The sequence below is a fragment of the Pleurodeles waltl genome, chromosome 12, assembly GCF_031143425.1.
Source record: "Pleurodeles waltl isolate 20211129_DDA chromosome 12, aPleWal1.hap1.20221129, whole genome shotgun sequence".
Taxonomy (NCBI): Eukaryota; Metazoa; Chordata; class Amphibia; order Caudata; family Salamandridae; genus Pleurodeles; species Pleurodeles waltl.
The window spans coordinates 436,240,772-436,260,931 of record NC_090451.1 but is presented as its reverse complement, the minus strand read 5'-3'; the positions used below and the strand labels follow the sequence as shown (position 1 = coordinate 436,260,931).

General features: G+C 43.6%; 1 protein-coding gene across 2 annotated transcripts in view; it reads left to right on the top strand.

Moving 5' to 3' along the window:
- The window catches only part of LOC138267775 (fatty acyl-CoA hydrolase precursor, medium chain-like), a 195,049-nt gene that overhangs the window by 90,699 nt on the left and 84,190 nt on the right, over positions 1-20,160 (top strand). For both annotated transcript variants that reach the window (XM_069216972.1, XM_069216973.1), the window contains 2 exons: positions 9,374-9,527; positions 16,015-16,128. In XM_069216972.1, the coding sequence (XP_069073073.1) occupies positions 9,374-9,527; positions 16,015-16,128 (268 nt within the window). The remainder of the gene's footprint in view (positions 1-9,373; positions 9,528-16,014; positions 16,129-20,160) is intronic.

Here is a 20,160-nt window from a genome sequence, read left to right as displayed (position 1 = left end):
AGCACTCACTGTCCTCTGCCCCCACGACTCTTCAACCTCAGAAGAACTAGATCATTCACCACATCACCACTATCATCAACTCCTCACTGGCCACGGCCACCTTACCTGATGCATGGAAACACGCTGAGGTCAGAACGTCTCCTCAAGAAACCCTTGGCTAACCCCAACAAACTACAAAACTATAGACCTATCTTGCTGCTCCCTTTCCCAGCCAAAGTGCTGGAAAAAGCAATCAACCTCCAACTTACCAAACACCTGGAGAGAAAAAACCTACTAGAGCCATCTCAATCGGGTTTCAGAAGCAACCCCAGCACTGAGACAGCTCTGATCACTGCCTCAAACAACATCCGAGCCATACTCGACAAAGGAGAATCCGCCGCCCCCATCCTGCTGGACCTATCAGCTGCCTCCTACACAGTCTCCCACCACATGCTCATCCACCACATACGCCATATGGGAATCACCAACAATGCGCTCAGTTGTATGACATCCTTCCTCACTGAACACACTCCGAAAGTCTCCCTCCTCCACTTCACCTCACAGGTCAAACAGAACTTATGCAGCGTTCCCCAGGGATCGTCACTCTGCCCCAGGCTCTTCAACATCTGTGACACCACTCGTGGACATAGTCAGAACCCATGACAACACCAATGTTAGAAATGGGGTCTTTGGTTGGCAGTCATGTTACCCCCTGTCCAAGCAAGGACCCTCAGTCTAGTCAGGCTAAAGGAGAATCACCCTCATTTAACCCACGCTCACCCCCTTGGTAGCTTGGCATGGGCAGGCAGGCTTAATTTCAAAAGCAATGTGTGAAGTATTTGTACCAACACACACAGTAATACAGTGAAAATACTACAAAATGACACAACACAGGTTTAAAAAAATAGGTAATATTTATCTCAACTAAACAAGACCCAAACGACAAGAATCCAACATACACAAGTCAAGATATGAATTTTCAAAAGAATAAGAGCCTTAATCCTTATAAAACAGTGAGAATGCTGTTCTTACAAAAAGTACGTGGTTAGTACGGGCAAGCGTGTGTCGGAAAAGGGTGGCGATGCTTCGATTCCTTACTCACAAGTGAGGTCGTGCGATGTTTCCTTCTCCGGTCAGGTCGGCGATGTGTCGTTTTTCTCCCACGGAAGACGATTTCCAGACGGGGCACCTCAGATCCACGCAGAGTTGGGTTGACTTTGACACCCAAGGACGATGCGTGGAAAATCCCATCACACGGTATCAGAAAAGCACGCTGCTTGGGGTTTGTATCGTTATCAGCCTCCGTTAGTGGGTGTTGCGTGTTGTTTCTCCAGTTGCGTTGTGTCGATCTTCCAGCCGCGATGCAGGTGGAGCGTTGATTTCAGCCGCGAAGCCGATGGCGCATCATTTATCAGCCGTGTCACGGCAGGTGCGTAGAAAATTTCCCTGCACAGCGGTCTGTGCATGGATCTTCAGTTCTTGTCTGCCAACTTCATCTTTCAAGGGCCCAGGAACTGGATAGAGCACCACTTGGCAGGGCAGGAGTCTCAGCAGAGAGTCCAGGTGCTGGCAGGGGAAGTCTTTGATGGCCCTGAGACTTCAACGATAGGCAAGCTCAGTTCAAGCCCTTGGAGATTCTTCAGAAGCAGGAATGCACAACAAAGTCCAGTCTTTGTCCCATTTCACAGGCAGAAGCAGCAACTGCAGGATGGTCCAACAAAGCACAGTGACAGGCAGGGGCAGCACTTCTCCTCAGCTCTTCAGCTGTTCTGCTTGGCAGAGGGTCCTCTTGATTCCAGAAATGAACTGATCTTCAGGGGTTTTGGATCCACTACTTATACTCCTTTCTGCCTTTGAAGTAGGCAAACTTCAAAGAAAAGTCTCTCTTGTTTGTAAGATCCTACCTTGCCAAGGCCAGGCCCCAGACACACACTAGGGGGTTGGAGACTGCATAGTGTGAGGGCATGCACAGCCCTTTCAGGTGTGAGTGACCACTCCTCCCCTCCCTCCTAGCACAGATGGCTCATCAGGATATGCAGGCTACACCCCAGCTCCCTTTGTGTCACTGTCTAGAGGAGAGGTGCAAACAGCTCAACTGTCAAACTGACCCAGACAGGAAATTCACAAACAGACAGAGTCACAGAATGGTTTAAGCAAGAAAATGCCTACTTTCTAAAAGTGGCATTTTCAAACACACAATCTAAAAACAAACTTGACTAAAATATGTATTTTTAAATTGTGAGTTCAGGGACCCTAACCTCCAAATTTCAATCTGCTCCCAAAGGGAATCTGCACTTCAATAATATTTAAATGCCGCCCCCATGTTAACCTAGGAGAGAGATAGGCCTTGCACAGTGAAAACCAAATTTGGCAGTATTTCACTGTCAGGGCATATAAAACACATTAGTATATGTCCTACCTTAAACATACACTGCACCCTGCCCATAGGGCTACCTAGGGCCTACCTTAGGGGTACCTTACATGTAAGGAAATGGAAGGTTTAGGCCTGGCAAGTGGGCACACTTACCAAGTCGAACTGGCAGTTTAAAACTGCACACACAGACACTGCAGTGGCAGGTCTGAGCCATGTTTACAGGGCTACTAATGTGGGTGGCACAACCAGTGCTGCAGGCCCACTAGTAGCATTTGATTTACAGGCCCTGGGAACCTCTAGTGCACTGTACTAGGGACTTACTAGTAAATCAAATATGCCAATCATGGAAAGCCAATTACACATACATTTTACATATGAGCACTTGCACTTTAGCACTGGAAAGCAGTGGTAAAGTGCCCAGAGTATCAAAAATAGAGTCCAGCACACATCAACAACCTGGGAAACAGAGGCAAAAAGTTAAGGGGGACCATGCTAAGGATGCCAAGTCTAACAACCATCATCTTCTACATTGACGACACTCAGCTTGCCCTGTCACTCTTTGCCGACCCCAACACTACCAAGACAAAATTCCACAGCTGCATGAAGAACGTTGCAGCATGGATGAAGGACAACTGCTCAAAGCTGAACACAGACAGGACGGAAGTTCTCATCTTCAGCAAAAACACTTCCCCCTGGGATGGCTCCTGATGAACGTCAGGGCTCGGCCCTACCCCCAGGCCGAAGGACCATGCCCACTTCAGCATCATCCTAGACAGTGAGCTCTCCATGAGATGTCACGTCAACTCCGTTGCCTCATCCTGCTTCCACACGCTACGCGTACTTCTGAAAATTGTCAAGTGGCTCCCCATCAACACAAGAAAGAGGGTCACTCAGGCCCTCATTAACAGCCACCTTGACTATGGCAATGCACTCTATGCAGGCACCACCACTGAACTCATGCAGAGGTCCCAATCAATACAGAATGCTGCTGCCACTCTGATTCTCAACCTGCCCAGGAGACCCTACATCTCCCAGCACCTGAAAAACCTCCACTGGCTCCTAGTCCAGGAGAGATGTCACTTCAAGCTCCTCAACCATGGCTACATATCCCTTCATGACCAGGGACCTGCTTACCTGAACCAACATCTTTCCATCACCCCCCGCTGAACCCTCTGCTCTGCACACCTTGACCTCACACAGATCCCCCTTCTCGCCACTGCCACATTGGATGGCGCTCCTTTTCCCCCCTTGCCTCCAATGCCTGGAACTCCCCCCACCTCCGTACCTCCCTGTGCTGACCGATTTCAGGAAAGGGCTCAAGACCTGGCTTTTTGAGTGAAGACCTGCACCTAGCACCTGGATACTTGCACAGCTAACAAGTCATGCTCTACAAATATGTGATTGATTGATGGGTGTCTCAGGCATGCCACTGCAATCTGTAGGGAAGTTTCATTTCAACTTGGTAAAATTAACCTTTTGCCAGGTCCAAACCTTCCTTTTCAGTACAGACAGTCACCCCTAACGAAGGACAGGATGCCTTTATGTAAAAAGTAGGACTTTTGAGTTTAAGCTTTACAGTAGTGAAAAAAGATTTTAATAAATTTTCCACTCTGTAAGGCCTACCCATCCAATAGACTTACATGTTTTGCCTTGTTATGTTTAACAACTGCTAACTTTTGATTTGGAGCAGATAGAAATGTCATGCTTAGATTTAAATTTATTGTAATTTAAACTCCTCCTTAACAGTAAAGTTGGATTTTAAGTCACACATATGAAAATCCCACTTTTAGAAAGTTGGCATTTTCTTGTCCTAACCTTTTTGTGCCTTCTGCCAGTCTCCTAGGTCACCTGACTGTGATTGGCTCTGTCGGACATTGTGTATTCCTCCCAGACAGTTAAACAAAAAGGAACTAGGTGTTGCCAGAATGGGCCATCCTGCCAGGATGCCTGGAGGTGGAGCTGTTTCATGCCCTGTCTTAAACTTCAAAGGGATTACCTCCAGCACACACAGAGGAACCTGGCATTAGTCTTCAGTCACCCAGACTTCTTGAATCCCCAGCAGGGGATGAGAATAACTTTCCAGAACCTGATAAGAGGGTAGTGTAAGGAATCTCCCCACTTCAAAGACTGGCACCAGGAATGAATACTGGACCCTCAGAACACCACTCCAATATACCTCTTAACACATGGAAGACTTTCAAAGTACTGCCTTGACCCCCAGTGGACTGCACTGCTCCTTCAAGAGGACTTCACTGCTACCTGGAGGACTCCCTTACTACTTGAAGGAGACCTAGGCCATCTCCTGGAACCCAGGACCACCACAAATCGTTGACATGCCTCCTGAGTCAGCACCAGAAACATAACAAGCTCGTGTGACCTTGAACCCTGCACCTGGCCTCTGATAGAGTGAGTCGTAACCCCTCAAGTGATGCCCCATAAGTCCTGGACCCTTGGAAATGGTGTTAGAGGTGCTGCTCCTTAGTAATCCTGAAACTAAAGACTTAAAAAAGCGTTCTCCTAAACGAAAACAGAGACAGAAAACAGATACCTACCTGCTAGCCAATCCACCCAAGGTGTATCGCCAGTTGACCTGACTTCATATAGCTCCGGCTACATTCTTCCCTGCAGCAGCAAAATCCTATTCAGCTGGACCTCTCACCGATCCTCCATCATGGAGCCCTATTTGGCTGCAACCAGCAGCTTTGTCCTTCTGGAGGTTTTCAACTTCCAAAAAGTTGTTTAAGTCTTCACCAGGCTCAAAGGCGACTGGCTCCTCATTGACGACGACGATGACCTCCTTGGCCTAGTAATCCAGCTTTTTCCTGAAATCATCAAGGGCTTAATTGAGACTTTGTCTATTGGTTCCCTGGCGACGATGACTTCTCCTGAGATGCAGCCTGCTGCCTTGCCCCACTGAACTCTACCTTCCCCTGGACTTTTTGTCAAGATCCATCGTGGTCAGAGGCCTCGACTTTGCTCTGGTCTTGTGTGACCAAGTACCTTTCAGATGCTAGAGTTCACTAAAGAGTTCTAAAAATCATAACTGGCTCTACTGATTGGATTTAATCTATTGTGGTGTCATTTTCTTTATTAACTTTTCATCTATTTTCTCAAATGTGTTTGATATTTTTCTTGTGTTGTGTTTTCACTTTATTACTGTCTCTATGCTGCTCAACTACCTTACACAGGGCCTCTAATTTATGCTTGACTGCTTTTGTGCCAAGCTACCAGAGAGCTAAGTACTTGAGTTTTATGGCTCACCCAGTCAAGGATTGTGGTTGTGCTTGAGCAGGATTTCGCCCCCTCAACCAATAACACTATTTTTTTACATGAACATATAATGGCCTCCACTGATAGTTGTTTAATTAGATGCTGTGTGTTGTACAGGGTTATTAATACAGTAGCTAAAATGGTTGCTAATGCAAGTACAGCTAGGAGTCTGATCCCAATATGGCCACCCAAAAAGTGTTTGAGAGATCTTAAGATGGACATTAGCATAGGGGCAAAGTATCACATGAACTCAACACTGCTTCTTAAGTGCCCAGAAATTCTAATACTTTGTGCCACCACAAAGTAACAAAGTCCTGGTTAGGTATAGCCTCTGTGCTACTTTGCATCAAGGGGGCATCCCATGGCTTGTTAATAAGCATTCCCATGTTGCCACCCATTGTTTTTGATGCTAAGTCATATCTACAAAAAACTGATAGATGTGACTTTCTTCCAAAAAATGATACTACCTCCAGGCAGGTGCTAACAAGACAAAATGTTTCTATTTCTCCTAACTTTTCACGCATTGCTTGTGTGCTACACTGTACAGCACACATCCAGGGACAGATTTACAGAGAGTTCCCATAAAGCAGCGCAGCAAGTAAAGTTGCTGCACTACATTGTGTTAACAGAAGAAAGCAGAACTGCGCCATATTTACTAAGAAGTGCCTCGGTTCTACTCTCTCCCTGCACTGGCACACTTTTGGCAGGCATGCTCCAATGCAGGCAACATTGCACCATAGTGCAACAGTGTCTGCATTGTAATAGTTATAGTTTTTGTACAGGAAAGGGTCACTACCTGTACAAAAACTATACTCTAACATTTTCCTCTTTGTAAGTGTGCCATAGAAGAGGGGAAAATGAAGAGAAATTACAACTTTTTTTGTAGTTGCCCCTCAGGGATGCGAGGACTTTGGCACAAATCCCTGTCTAAATTCTTTTTAGATGGGGATTTGCATCAAACCCCATGGATGGTTTCTTGGGAACGCCCATGCACCACCCATGGAACTCCCCCGGAAGCAAATTAACAAAAAGGAGTGCACTGCTGTACCCTGCTTTATTTTGGGTTACCATTCAGTGCAAATTATAAAGTGCATTGGATTTTAAATCCTACCTGCAGACTTTGCATCGGGTCTGCTTTAAAAAAGTAACACACACACAAAGCAAAATCTTTGTAAATCGGAGTGTCAATGTGTGAAAAGTTTTAGAGTTTGTCTATGCATAGTATTTCGGATTGGAAGTGTATCCTTTCAGTACACATGCTAGGCACAATACTCACAACTTTACACTAAGGTGCAACAGTGTTTGCTTGGTTTTACGGTGCAGTTTTTTAAAGCTCACTATCACCAGAGAGGGTATCCTAGTGAGTGTGCCTGTTTGTGCACCAGCAACGGGCAACAGAGGAGCAACGCCATATCTTAGTAGATATTGTTCTGTGCTGCTCTCTCCCCCCTCACACAATGCAGTCCAGTAACTTTGGCTGCTGAGCTGCACTGTACTTTTTTTAAAAAAACATCTGCCCCAACATGTCCACATGGCCACCACACCTCAGCGGTCATTTAAAGAAGAGGCACAGGTCTCCAGTCAATCAGATCTCAGTGCAACTCCTGAAGGTATGGCCAAGCTCAAATAAATACACTGACTTGCAGCCCGCAACAGCCTAGCACCTAGGTAGCTAGCAAGCAAATGTACTAGCAAGGGTGGACTGAGATCTGATTGTTCGTAGTCTTCATGCTGAGAGAGACATTTTTAAAGGGAGCTCATGGGAGTGAAACCCAGGTCAAGATGCAAGGTACAAGGTAAGGTGAAATTTTAAGAACTCATCTAAAGATGATAACAGTAGGTGGACTCATAAAGAGTGGCAGATGAAGAATACAAAGGAGGTAGTAAGCCCTTTAGAATGAGTAATAGCAACCCTGGGTCTGCAGGGCCTGTTACTTATATAATCTAGTGCTGAATATGTTGAAACTTTGACACCATGTTGCTTCGTTACTTGCCTGGATGAGCCATAATCAACTAAATTTGAATGCTGGGGCCGAATGAAATTGGGCACAAAACAATGTTTGCTCCACTTTTAAATTCTAGAATGGGCACAAATTGCGCAATGATCTGTAGCATTTTCCTTTACAAATCCCTTATGTTTTACTTGGAGAATTTTGTGTGTGGACATGGCTTTGGGATCGAGGAGAGTGTTAGTTGTTAAGTGGCAATTTAACTGTTTTCTCTATTGATCTTCAAAACTTGGAATGTTGCACAAAAATGCCCCAGAGTAAAACCTAACCATGATGTATTTTTTTTTCTCTGCTCACATTTAGAGCTGCAAACATTATGGGAAGTCAGTATGTTTTTGGCCTGGCACCTGCTGTTTCGAGTTAACGGAATTGTCTGTTAGAAGTGGCATATACTGATGACTGTTTGGTGTGTTGTATGTTAACCTGTAGAGAGATGCAAATGCTTTCAGCAATATAGAGTTCATGCAATTATCACGACACTAATCTCATCAGTAAATACTCAAGGGGACATTCGAAAGGCTTTTACAAGTATGTTCAGTAGTTCTCTTGTAGTATTAATTTGCATACTTATAAATGTAAATCCAAAAGATATGTTGTACGTGTAAATGTGTTAGTGGCATGGGTAGGGAAATGAGAATATCTACAACAAAGTGGGTGTAGCAAAAGGAAAAAACAACAGAGTATATGGGGGGCGTGCAAATACAAAACTACACTTATGAAAGGTTAAGTCAGTTGTAAATCACCCATATCTGCTTCAGTAGTACTACAGTCCAAACAATTAACCAAAAAACGGAGAATCAGCAAAAAGACCGAAACCCACACTAAAAACATAAACGAAAAAATGGTTATATAATATTACACATGCAGACACCCACCTAAACCACATTGTAAAAATGTTTTAAAAATGATCAAAAATGAAAGAAATAAAACTATTTAAAAACAGTCAAATAACTTATATGCACGTTAACTGTAAATATGTAAACTTAACTAATGCAAACACTTTAAAAAATAACAAATATGTACATTATGAGTGATTAATAAAAAAACCTCTTCTTACAACAAACACAACACAACTTTAGCTGATGTCTGGCTCCATGATGACTCATTGCACAAGTCGAAGAGGGCAGTGCCTAATGTGTGGGTTGTATCTATGTGCTCCCACTTGTGATGATTGTCAAGTGTATGAAATGTATGCTATTTCCACAGCTTATATTCCTGTATCCCTATTTCTTTCAATTCATAGTTCTATATAGCCTTGGAAGAGATCTCTGCTACTCTACAAATAACTACATTTGGGTGATCTATGACTAGCAGTAACTCGTAATGACTACTAGTAACTTTGCAGTCATATTTTGAGTTGTACATGTCCCCATTCACTCATGAAAGGGAAGGGGAATACATATGGCTAAGGCTACCTGTAAGGGTCTGCCACTTGTTTGTGACTTGCAACTAGGCAGATATTTATACCCAAGTGTAGGCATAAATATACATGTGCTGAGATCTCGGCACTTAGGTTTATCTTCCTGAATTGCCCTATTTGAATTTATTTATGTCTGTTATGTGTTTAATTTCAAAGTTCCTTAATTGTATTATATTGATTTACTTCTTTAAATGTGTGGGTCTACCAATTCGTCTTTTTTGCATCAAAGAAAAAGCGTTGAAGTAATAACACTAAAACATTGATTCCTTTATAACAAGATAAGAAATGTTCCGAGCCAGACTAAAATACTTTATTTTTCAGTACTGGGGATGAGCATGCTCGTGGTAACTGGGGATTTCTGGATCAAGTGGCTGCTCTGCAGTGGGTGCAGGAAAACATTGAACCATTTGGAGGTGATCCAGGGTCTGTCACCATATTTGGAGAATCTGCAGGAGGAATCAGCGTTTCTGCATTGGCAAGTTTTTTTTATCTTTAAACTCACTTCTCTGTAATTTGTTCCCAAAACAAAAACAATTCTTTATAATTTTACCTGTAAAAATTAAGGACCTGCATCGGAGACTTCTTTTAAAAGTGGCAAAGTATTTGAATGTAATAATACCTCTAACAGAATTACGTATATTGAGAACATGGGTAACTCTATGCCACGGCATTTTGATGAAATTATAAAGTGACAAACCAAGGATGCTAGGGAACGGAGAATTAAAATCAGAATGTATTTACTTTACCAAATTCCACATGAAAACTCATAATTCAGGAGCAGTTTCCAAGCAATTGCTTCACCTGTCAGGTCAACACATACCCAAAAATCCATGCAGTGCTACTGCACCAAGGAACACCATATGGGCTAACAGCTCACGTCTGTAATCCTGAGGTGGCTGAAACTGCATATTGTAGCTGAATCAAACATACCAGTGCACTCGTAATGAGGGCCTGAGTCGGGTAGTTACGCCAAATCTTTTAAATAGTGTAGATAGTTCTAAATCCAGAGGAGAATCCACAAGAGGATTTTCCTCCAACCAACTCTAAATAAGGCCTGGTATTTCTTGAACAGTTTTACTGTAATCACTAAGAGAGAAGTGCTTTGTTTGCAATAAATACTCTAAAATTAGTATGTTTTCTGACAGACAGAAAAATACTAATGTCCTCATTTAAAAATGAGTGTAGCTATGGGGCAACCTCGAAAAATCAATCATTTCCCATCCACCGACCACTCAGGTCCTCAACCTCATTTGGAAATGGGAGAACCACAGTTTCCACTAGTGGAGCATTGGCCAAATCCATCATTAGAAGCACAATCTAGGTGGGCCAAATACTGCAGGAACTCATTATGTGCCATTTAAGTTGAAACTTCCAAAGCTGCTTTTTCATGCGCAAAACCACCAAGCACAGCATGATAGTAATGTTCTGCTTTTTCTGTTAATTTCCTGCTACATTTTTGCACATTCCACCTCTTTTCTGCTAGTTCTTCTCCTCTTTCTGTTCCTTTCCTGCACGTTTTTTGCACCTTCTGCCTCTTTTCTGCTCGTTTTTCTGTGCTTTCTGTTCCTTTTCTGCAAGTCTATTTTGCCTTCTTTCTGCAGTTTCCCTCAGACACACGCAGCGGGCATGCCGGCGGCACACCAATGATGTGCCAAAGGAAACCCCGTCTGTGCCCGTCTGCAGCTGGACCGTGCCCAGGACAAGGACCCCTAGCCCTCTCACCACCCACAGCTACACAACCAAGGAGCTCCTATCCCTGGACCCCGGCCAACACCATAGCACGCAGCGGGCATGCCGGCGGCACACCAATGATGTGCCAAAGGAAACCATGTCTGTGCCCGTCTGCAGCTGGACCGTGCCCAGGACAAGGACCCCTGGCCCTCTCACCACCCACAGCTACACAACCAAGGAGCTCCTGGCCCTGGACCCCGGCCAACACCATAGCATCTGCTATACTTTCTCCCGACATTCGGCCAAAGGACCTTTCATTTTCTGCCACTGCAGCGTCTCCTGCAAACCCACATTGAATCCCTCGCTGCTTCTGCCCAGAAGACCACAAACAACCCAGAATTGCTCCAGTGCATCCTGCTCAATGCCAGATCCCTCTGCAAGCACGCCACGAAAATCTGGGACATCAGCACCACCCTCTCCACTGACGTTGCCTTCATCACCAAAACATGGCTCAACCCCACCTCGAACCCTGACCTCGTCACTGCAGCCCCCGACGGCTATAAGATAATACACTACGACCACACCAACAAACATGTTGGGGTCATCTTCAAGGAAACCATCCAATGCATCGCCACCAATGACAACTAAACACCTCTCATGGAACACCTTAAATTCCTGCTATGGACTGATGCCAAGAACAGAATAAGAAGCACCCTCGTATACAGCGTCCCGGGTCCCCGACTGGCTTTCTGCAATACCATCTCCAACTTAATCACTCCCCTAGCCATCAACTCCTACCACTACATCCTATTCAGTGACCTCAATTTTCACATCGACAATCCCCAACAACACTAAGTCTACCTCCCTCCTGGAAAACTTGAACAACATTGGTCTCACCCAACTGGTCACCAAACTCACACAGAAGGTTGAATACACACTCAGCTCCATTTTCACCTCCAGCAAAAGAATCAAATTCAGCCACATCACAGTACTTACATGGACCGACCACACCATTGTTCACTTCACCATCATTGACTCTCAGCACACCAGCCCAAGCATCACAGCTTCCCCCACCGCAGCTGGGGCAAGGTACCAGAGACACAAAGACCCAGGACACCAGGGCCACCCAACCTGAAGCTTTGTCAGACCTCAACCAGGTCATCCAGAACTTCTTTACAAGGATCACCAAATGTGCCGAAAGAATCACCAATGAAACCAACACAAACCAATAAACCCTCAAAACAAGCCAACTGGTACACCCAAAACTCAGAATCACCAGACACAACTGTTACCAACTCTGGAAACAATGGCACGCCATAAGGAACCCTTTTGACAGAACCGCTTGCAAAGCAGACATCAGCAACTACCACAGGCGCATCAAGGAAGCCAAGAGAACAGCCATTACAGCCTGCATTGACACTGCAGCCAACCACATGAGAGAACTCTTCAGAATAGTCAAGGAATTCTCCACCCCAGCAGCCACAGAGAACACCATCCACTCTCTGAAGAACTCTGTGACACCCTCTCAGACAGTTTCCACACCAAGATTGCCACCATCTACAACACCTTCGAGCCCCAAACCACGGCTCACAACCTCAGCAACCTTGACCAACCAGCTCACGCCAGCCGAATCCATAAAATATGCCAGTTCAAGAGCCTCACAGATGCCTACGAAGCTCTGCATGATCAAGGACTGGCCCACATCAATCATCGACTGAACTTCCACCTACCTGCAAGACACCTGTGCTCTGCCTCATTAGCCCGTACACACACCCTCTGCATCCGTCGCACCCACAGAGGGGGTCGCTCCTCCTACAACATCTCTTCCAAGATTGGGAATGACCTACCACTCCATCTTCGTACAACACCCTCCCTTGCGGACTTCAGGAAGAAAGTCAAGAACTGGCTTTTTGACAGAGAATCTGCACATGCAGTCCCTAGATACCCCTAGGCGTGACAGTGCTGCACTATACAAATACGAATTAATTGAATGCTCAAGTCACTTTGAGGAACAAATACTATGTGTCAGGGACATTGATCTTTTGCTTTTCAAAAAGTCTTGCTTTCTGTGTTAGTTTAGGACAAACAAAAAAATCAGCTAAGCACACTGCGCTACTAAGCCATGGAATCCTGGCCGGCATCATGGTGAAAGATCAGCACCCATACATCAGGAATGCCAAAATAAGTTGCACAGCTTTGTTACTCACAGTAGGTCAAAGCAAATCCCACCTCTTCTGGTCATCTGTATATTTTTGGCACCGATTTCAGTGATGTGCCAGGAGGTATTTGATGACCTTCCTTTTCAAAGAGATCCCCTGCAGAAGCTCTTCCTTCGAATGTGTTTTGAATGACAAACTGCACAACCTATCGTTGGTTGTCAAAGTTGTCAAAGATATCTCAATCCTTTTAAAAGTGGCTTCTGAAAACAGGGTTTGTGTAGTCTGCCTGTCTCAAGTCAATGAATCAAGATCTCCTGTCTTCAGTGAGACAGATACCCCCTTTGTCTCCGGAGAGCACTATCTAGGTGAAATGGGCATGTCTCTTCAGCTCTCTGGAGTTAGAAGAAGTTAACATTAATATTTATCGTAGGTTTGCCTAGCTAAAAGCCACTCTGACAATACAGGTTTTAAAGTTGTTTTAAAGAAAGGGAAAAGCTAACAACAGTTTCAGAAACAATTTTGTGGTAACGTTTTAATGTGTTATAAGAAGGGAGTTATTAGCTGCTGGTTTAGGGACTAATGACTTGATTACGGATTTGGCGGATGGAGTAAAAGCTTGGGAGAGGACTTATCCTCCACCACCCTGCCTTTACTCTGCTTGCCAACTGACAGATGTCCGCCGGCCCTGTACAGATCGCTACAAATTAGTAAGAACCTCCAAGATGGCAGTTCCTGACAACGTTGAAAAGTTTGATGGACGGCACCGTTAAACATGACAGCCAGCCGTCAAACGTGCCCCGGTTTATTATTCAAAAACAAACTCCAAAAACAAACCCTGGCACACTGAATTCCATTAAATTGTGAAAATTCTCCCCTATCACATCAAACGATACAGATTTGTCTGGTCGTTTTTGATCACCCTAGATTGGTTGACATTTTTAGATGTGCACTGGAATAGCAGATCTGGCATACCAAGCATCATGCTATTAACAGCAAATCATTTTGATGGATTCTTAACTGGCAAAACCACAGTGATGTGCAGTACGCATTAACAGTATTTAAAACCGATGTTGTTTCACTGAGCATAAGAATTTGTATTCAGTACCGCAAATTGTCCTTTGCCAAAAAGCCTACTATGCAATGTTTGCAGAACTTTTACTCGTGTACTCTTAGCAGATCATTGGGCGTTGGCACGTTGTCTTAGTTCGTCTTCACAAGCATTTGCAAGTCTGTTGACTTTTTAGTCAATTACTCAGTTCATATTTACAATTGGGCTGTAAAATGTCTTGTTTGGGATCGTTTTTTTATATAAATTTTGAGTGGTCAGTACCGCCTGCCATTCAGAAAAATCTTGGAAAGAGTCAGTGTCGCAGACTGTGCTTGCTTGCATGGTCCAATGTGGGTCTTGGGGAAGGTATGAATATTTGAGGCCAGGACGTATTTTGGTTCCAAGTCTTGCACTGCCAGGGAATGGATTTATCCACTCCGATGAAAAGCTCTTTCAAAAAGATGACACATCGATACATTCTTTTACTGAGTTAAAGTGTGCCGTTATGTGCATACACATCGTTTGGCATGCTATTCCTTTTAAATATTCTCTCCAGATTCTCATTGTGGTTTTAGGGATACAACTGTGTCCGAACCGATAACTTGTATTCATCCGCAGTGTCATTGGCAGACACTCTGTGAAAACCCTTTTTTAAAGTGAAACTTCCATTTTAAGTGAGTTAGTTTTTACTTTAAGGTAACTGCCTGAAACACAAACGACTTTCAGACTCTCTTTGCTTGATGCCACCCATCCTTCATTTATTTACCCTTGCCAGTCCTACAGAGCAGCTATCTGTTTTTCTATTACTTTGGGTGAGAAAATACTAATTGCTTGTTGGCTTTTAGGAGACTGGCGCTGCCCTCTCATTCCTCCTCTTGCAAGTACTCCCAGACTGACCTGTACGCCTTTTTTGTCACCCATTACAATTATTCAGGGGTTGTCAATAGAAAGGGGTTTTGTTAGCTTGGTCAAAGTGTTGTTCATGTAAGGTCTGCCTTGCATACTTGATATACAAACGGCCTTGGGGGGTCCTGTGTCCCGCGGTCCCCATCATCTCCCTGCTGGGGATAGCTGGAATGATGGAAAGTCCTTAATGGATCTCTTGGCAAAAGTCTTGGTAAATGAGATTTTCTCTGCTAAAACATGAATTCGGAACGGATTTTCGTGCCCTGTATTTTTCATTCACTAAACTGGGGTATGAAATCAGATAGCCCTACGGTTAGTTGACAATCCTAACCTATCTACATTGTTTATGGCCACATTAATTAATTGATTGAATCCAATATTTTATAAAGCACACCATGAAAAGTAGGAGAACAGAACTTTAATAATTTTGTAGTTGTATATGATGTAGTGACATCTTGTGGAATGAGAAGATATCATTGACTCTCTTTGACTATGCAAATGAAACATTGACGATCCAAATAGATGGGACTGAGTTTTTTTTAACCTTAGAATATAACAAAATAAACTAAAGAGAGAACTATGATTTTATACATATATACCCTCTCACTGTATTAATTCTCAGCTGCTCGCCATCTACAAAACCTTTTGCTCGTTTGTGTGATCACTGAGGACGTCTATTCTACAATATCTCACTATGTAACATTATGATGTATTAACTAAAATAATTTTGTCATTTGTTCATTGTCTGCTGTACGCAATATTCAAATGTCATGCCTTCCAGTATTTATAAACTGTTCAAAGTAACTGAAATAATGATTGTAGCCATTACGAAGGTACTCTGAGAGTTTAAGTTTATTCACTAACCCCATATTAATCTGATCTAATTTTGTAAATGATTTACTAATGGAACATTTGCAGTGTTTTTACGCGTCCTAGGTTTCTTTTGCATTTGCCATAGTTTTAGACATCACGATGGTTGATAATCATTAATTTTAAATTAGCAATTTTTAGACCAGGTAAATCAAATAAGTTATCGAGTAACTGCCAAATGATCGAAAGCAAAATAGCCTTCACATTACTATATACAGGCTCAGATTTAAATAGCGACCCGGAAACAATCGAAGTTTATGATCAAATAAGCGTCCTGATTTTTTTACGTTTCTCTGTGTATTCTGCAGCTCTTGTCTCCATTGTCCAAGGGCTTATATCACAAGGCCATTTCGGAGAGTGGAACGTCTCTAATGCCTGGGGTTTTTTGTACTGATCAAGAAACGGTAGCTGCCACAAAAAAGGTAAGTTATGGTGGATGTCCTGTGTTTCAGGATGTCCTGCTAACATGTTCACATAGTAGTCTTCCTATGTTGCATCAAAGACAATGAAAATAATTTGTTCGGAAAATACTGTTTTTTTGTGTAATCTCTACACCCAAAGAAATATCGCAGCCCTTATGTAAGTGACAATATTTTGGTGTAAAGTGCAATATCAACGAATTTCCATCCAAAGTAGGGTACATTGGTTCCCATAAGGTTGAGAACAGTGAAACAGAGCATAACTTCAATGCCTCAGTGCCTGCAAAACACATTTAATTCCTGGGGCTGATCATCCACTCAACTTGCATTGAATTAATGTATGATCAGTGTGTGGGACAAATACTACCAATTCCAAAATAGAATATAACATGTTATTTTCATAAAAATCTTGTCTGAAACTTTAAGTACTTATGTTTAGTAAACTAGTCTGAATGATAATCGAGTTTGCTCCCCACTTTAATTTGCAGGAGTCTGTTTACTATTTTATTGCTGTGCATTTAGCACATTGTCTATTTCTATACAACACTGTTGTTTGTCTGACAAGGTCCATCACCATACCATATTAACTTTAATAAAAGTGAAAACACTTTTATTAAAGGGAAGATAGAAACAAATGTTAAAAATCCATTAAAAATTCACGTAAAAAACAGCAGTTGGCGTAACTTGTGTTTTCAAATTAAACCTAAAAACACTGACCTCTGTCAGTTATGGTTATTATGAAAACCATGGTCAGCAGCATCGCAGGTGAGATCACATACCAATCAACATTGACATCATCATTCAATATACTAATGCTGGCCCAAGCAAAGTACCTACAAAAGAAAACGCAGAACAATTCAAATCCGACCAGGGTCTACATTACGGTGAAATGGTTTTGAAACCAGAAATCACTATTGCTGTAGCAAACTGACTAAGGTTGACATTTAATATCAGATCCCAAAAATCAGCAGAGCTGTGGCCTCTGCTTCTCTGGCCCAGGACCTTTTGCCAGCCTTGCGGGGATTTCCATACTTTCAGCGAAGACCCTGCAGCACCTGCACTGAAGGCACTGCTACCACTCCAAGTGGAGTCACGTTCAGTGCATATTTAGGGGCATATTTACAAGAAAGTGGCGCATCATAGATGATGCACCACTTTTCCTGTTCCCCCCCCCCCGTACCTGCTCCTAACGAAACCAAGGTTGCCCTGAATTTACAATATGGTGCACCATGGCTGTCATTAGCACAATAGTGTCAATATTTTTGTTGCTATTTTGTTGCTTTGCTACACTAGCGTCAAACATTTTGAAGCTAGTACAGCAAAGCACAGAGAGGCCCATTGAGTATAGTGGGTGCGTCATTTTAACACCTGCTTTGAGCAGGTGTTAAAAATGACAGAAATAATTACACAGTGAAATGTTATGAATTTCAGTGCGCTATTGTTTTCGGGCGTTCCTGTGCAAGAACGGCCCCCTTACATACATTATGTCTGACGCAGGCATAATGTGGCACGAGGGTTTACAAAGTGGCACAATGCAAGCACTGCAAACTTTGTAAGTATGACGCAGCGGAAAAGCGACCATAGCACAGCCTTAGCATAAACAAATGACACTATGATGGCACTATGGTGGCACAAGGGCTTGTAAATATGCCCCTTTGTTCTTCAAGAACAAACTTCCAAGCAAAAGTTTGTTCCTGGAGAACAATATAAAAATAGGCAGAAGTAAAGGGAACTTTTTCTCTGTACAAGAGGTCCTTTGAGTGTTCTCCTCATCCAGGACCACCATGTCTCTCATGGTAGTCCCAGGTAGGCAAGACGAGTGAAGTGACAGTTGCCCCACCCTAGGCAGGATGTGGTGACAGTCACTGTAACCTGCCAGCCCTGTGGTAGATAGACAGTCAAGTCAAATAATTCAGACAACAGAGTTAGCTGAGAATCTGCTGCCTGATATCTGTGGATCCCCATCTCTAAATGGGACAGGAAAACTGTGAGTTTCACAGAACAGTGCGTCTGCCTTTCAATGAAAGATACATGGCTCCATAAAACTGTAAAAGACACCCTAAAAATGCCCATAAGAATTTCTGCTCTTACACAGCAAAAACTACTGAACTGTGTTACAGAATATTTGGCCTGAATCCAGAACTTTACTGAGAATATACTTTTGTGGTTTGATGTATATTTGTTCAGATTTGTTCCAGTAATTTGAATTATAAAAAAATATTGGTGGACTTCGAGAAGTTATGCTTACAAATAATGTAAGTTTGAAAAGCTTTTTTATTTTTTTCCATTATTTTGTTGCTGTGCGCAAATGTGCACAATATTTGGCAGAAATGTAGCATGTTTAGATTACTCTTGGTATATCAAGTTTTGTGTAGGTCCCTCAAGGAGGCAAGTGGGAGTTACAGGAAGGGTGCAAAATATTTCATTACAAATGGATAGATGAATTGGTATACATCTATCACATTAACAACTATGTTGCTATCTCTGACTTGGTGCAGACCCACCAATGGGGGAAAAGTTAAAGAAGAGAGGTCAAAATAGCTTTGATTTGACTGCACCTTTGGAGCTGTTTGATGGGATTTGTATAAAATGTGAGACACCAGATGGGGTTTGGCCCATGTCATGCAGATTAGTGTCAGTGTCAAATGCATTAATACATGAAAACAAAAGGCTGTGCACATATTGCAGGCAATGGAGGACACACATGTGCCTACCTGAAGGCCAGGGCCTGCATCTAGGGTCTGCTTTGCCCCCTGTGTACATCTGGTTTGTGTGGGACTCCAGCAACGCAAAGGGCCTGCTCGAAGGCTTGGCTGTGCACCCAGGGTGCACTTCACACAGCCACATTGGGCTTAGAGCGCTGACTGCCATTTGTCGTGCAGGTTTGTCAACCAGTGCCAAAGTTTGACTGATCTTTGTCTCATTGCCCAGAGGCCCCTTTGTACAAGTGAAGACTCTTTACAGTTAGTTAGGTTGGTGTGTGGGAATCAGCTGCACTGGCCTGAAATCCAGGTGCACTAGTTTCAGTGGTAGAGGAGCTAGATGCAGTATGCAATCTTAGGCCAGCCTCCACACACAGAAGTCACTCAGAATGACTAAGGACTGACTACAACTAGTTAAGCAAATAAATCCTAGACGTAAGGCTTGATGACAGACCAGGAAATACACTGAGGCGCACAGCCAAAACCCATATGCAGTTCTTTAGGGTGGAGACGAAGATGAGTACAGGACCTGGCCTAAATCCACACTCTTCACCCAGAGCACATTGCACCTGGTCAAAGGTCGTGGGCAGCTAGTTTGAGTGGGATGTAGCTGGGTACAATATATACTTTTAAAATAAACATAAAATATAAGTGAAATCTCTTTCATAAATTAGAGTTTTGGTTAAGTTCTCAGAAAACAATTGTTAAAAATGAACCCACAAAAAGTTCCTTGACAACTTCAGAAAAAAAGATATTGGGGGTCATTACAACCTCGGCGGTCTTTTTACAAGACCGCCGAGGGACCGCCGTGTTGAAGACCGCCAGTGGTGGCGGTTTTCCGCTCAGCGTATTATGACTGTTGGCAGCTCTACGTCGTTTTTCCGATGGAGCGCCGCCAACAGCCATAGTGATGGGCGGCGGGGAAGTGGAGGTTGCTCCACCTCCACCGCCACGCCAACAGAACACCGCCCAGCGAATCACGTCCTGTGATTCGCCGTGGCAGTGTTCTGTTGGTGGTGTGGTGTCGGCGCAGCTGGCCCCATGGCTACCATCCCCTCCCGGAGCATCGACGGAACAGATAAGTCGATCGTCCGTTAGTGGAGGAGGGTGGGGGGTGTTGTGTGTCGTGTGTTGTGTGGGTGCATGGGGGTGTGCATGGGTGTATGTGGGGGGGGTGTGAGTGCGTGTATGCTTGCGGGGGTGTTGCGTGTTTTGGGAATGAGTGTGTGTATGTCTGTGGGTATGTCTGTATGGATGTGTGCATGTATGTGTGAATGTGGGTGTGCATGTCTGACTGTGTGTGTGGATGTTGGCATGTATGTCGGTGTGTGTG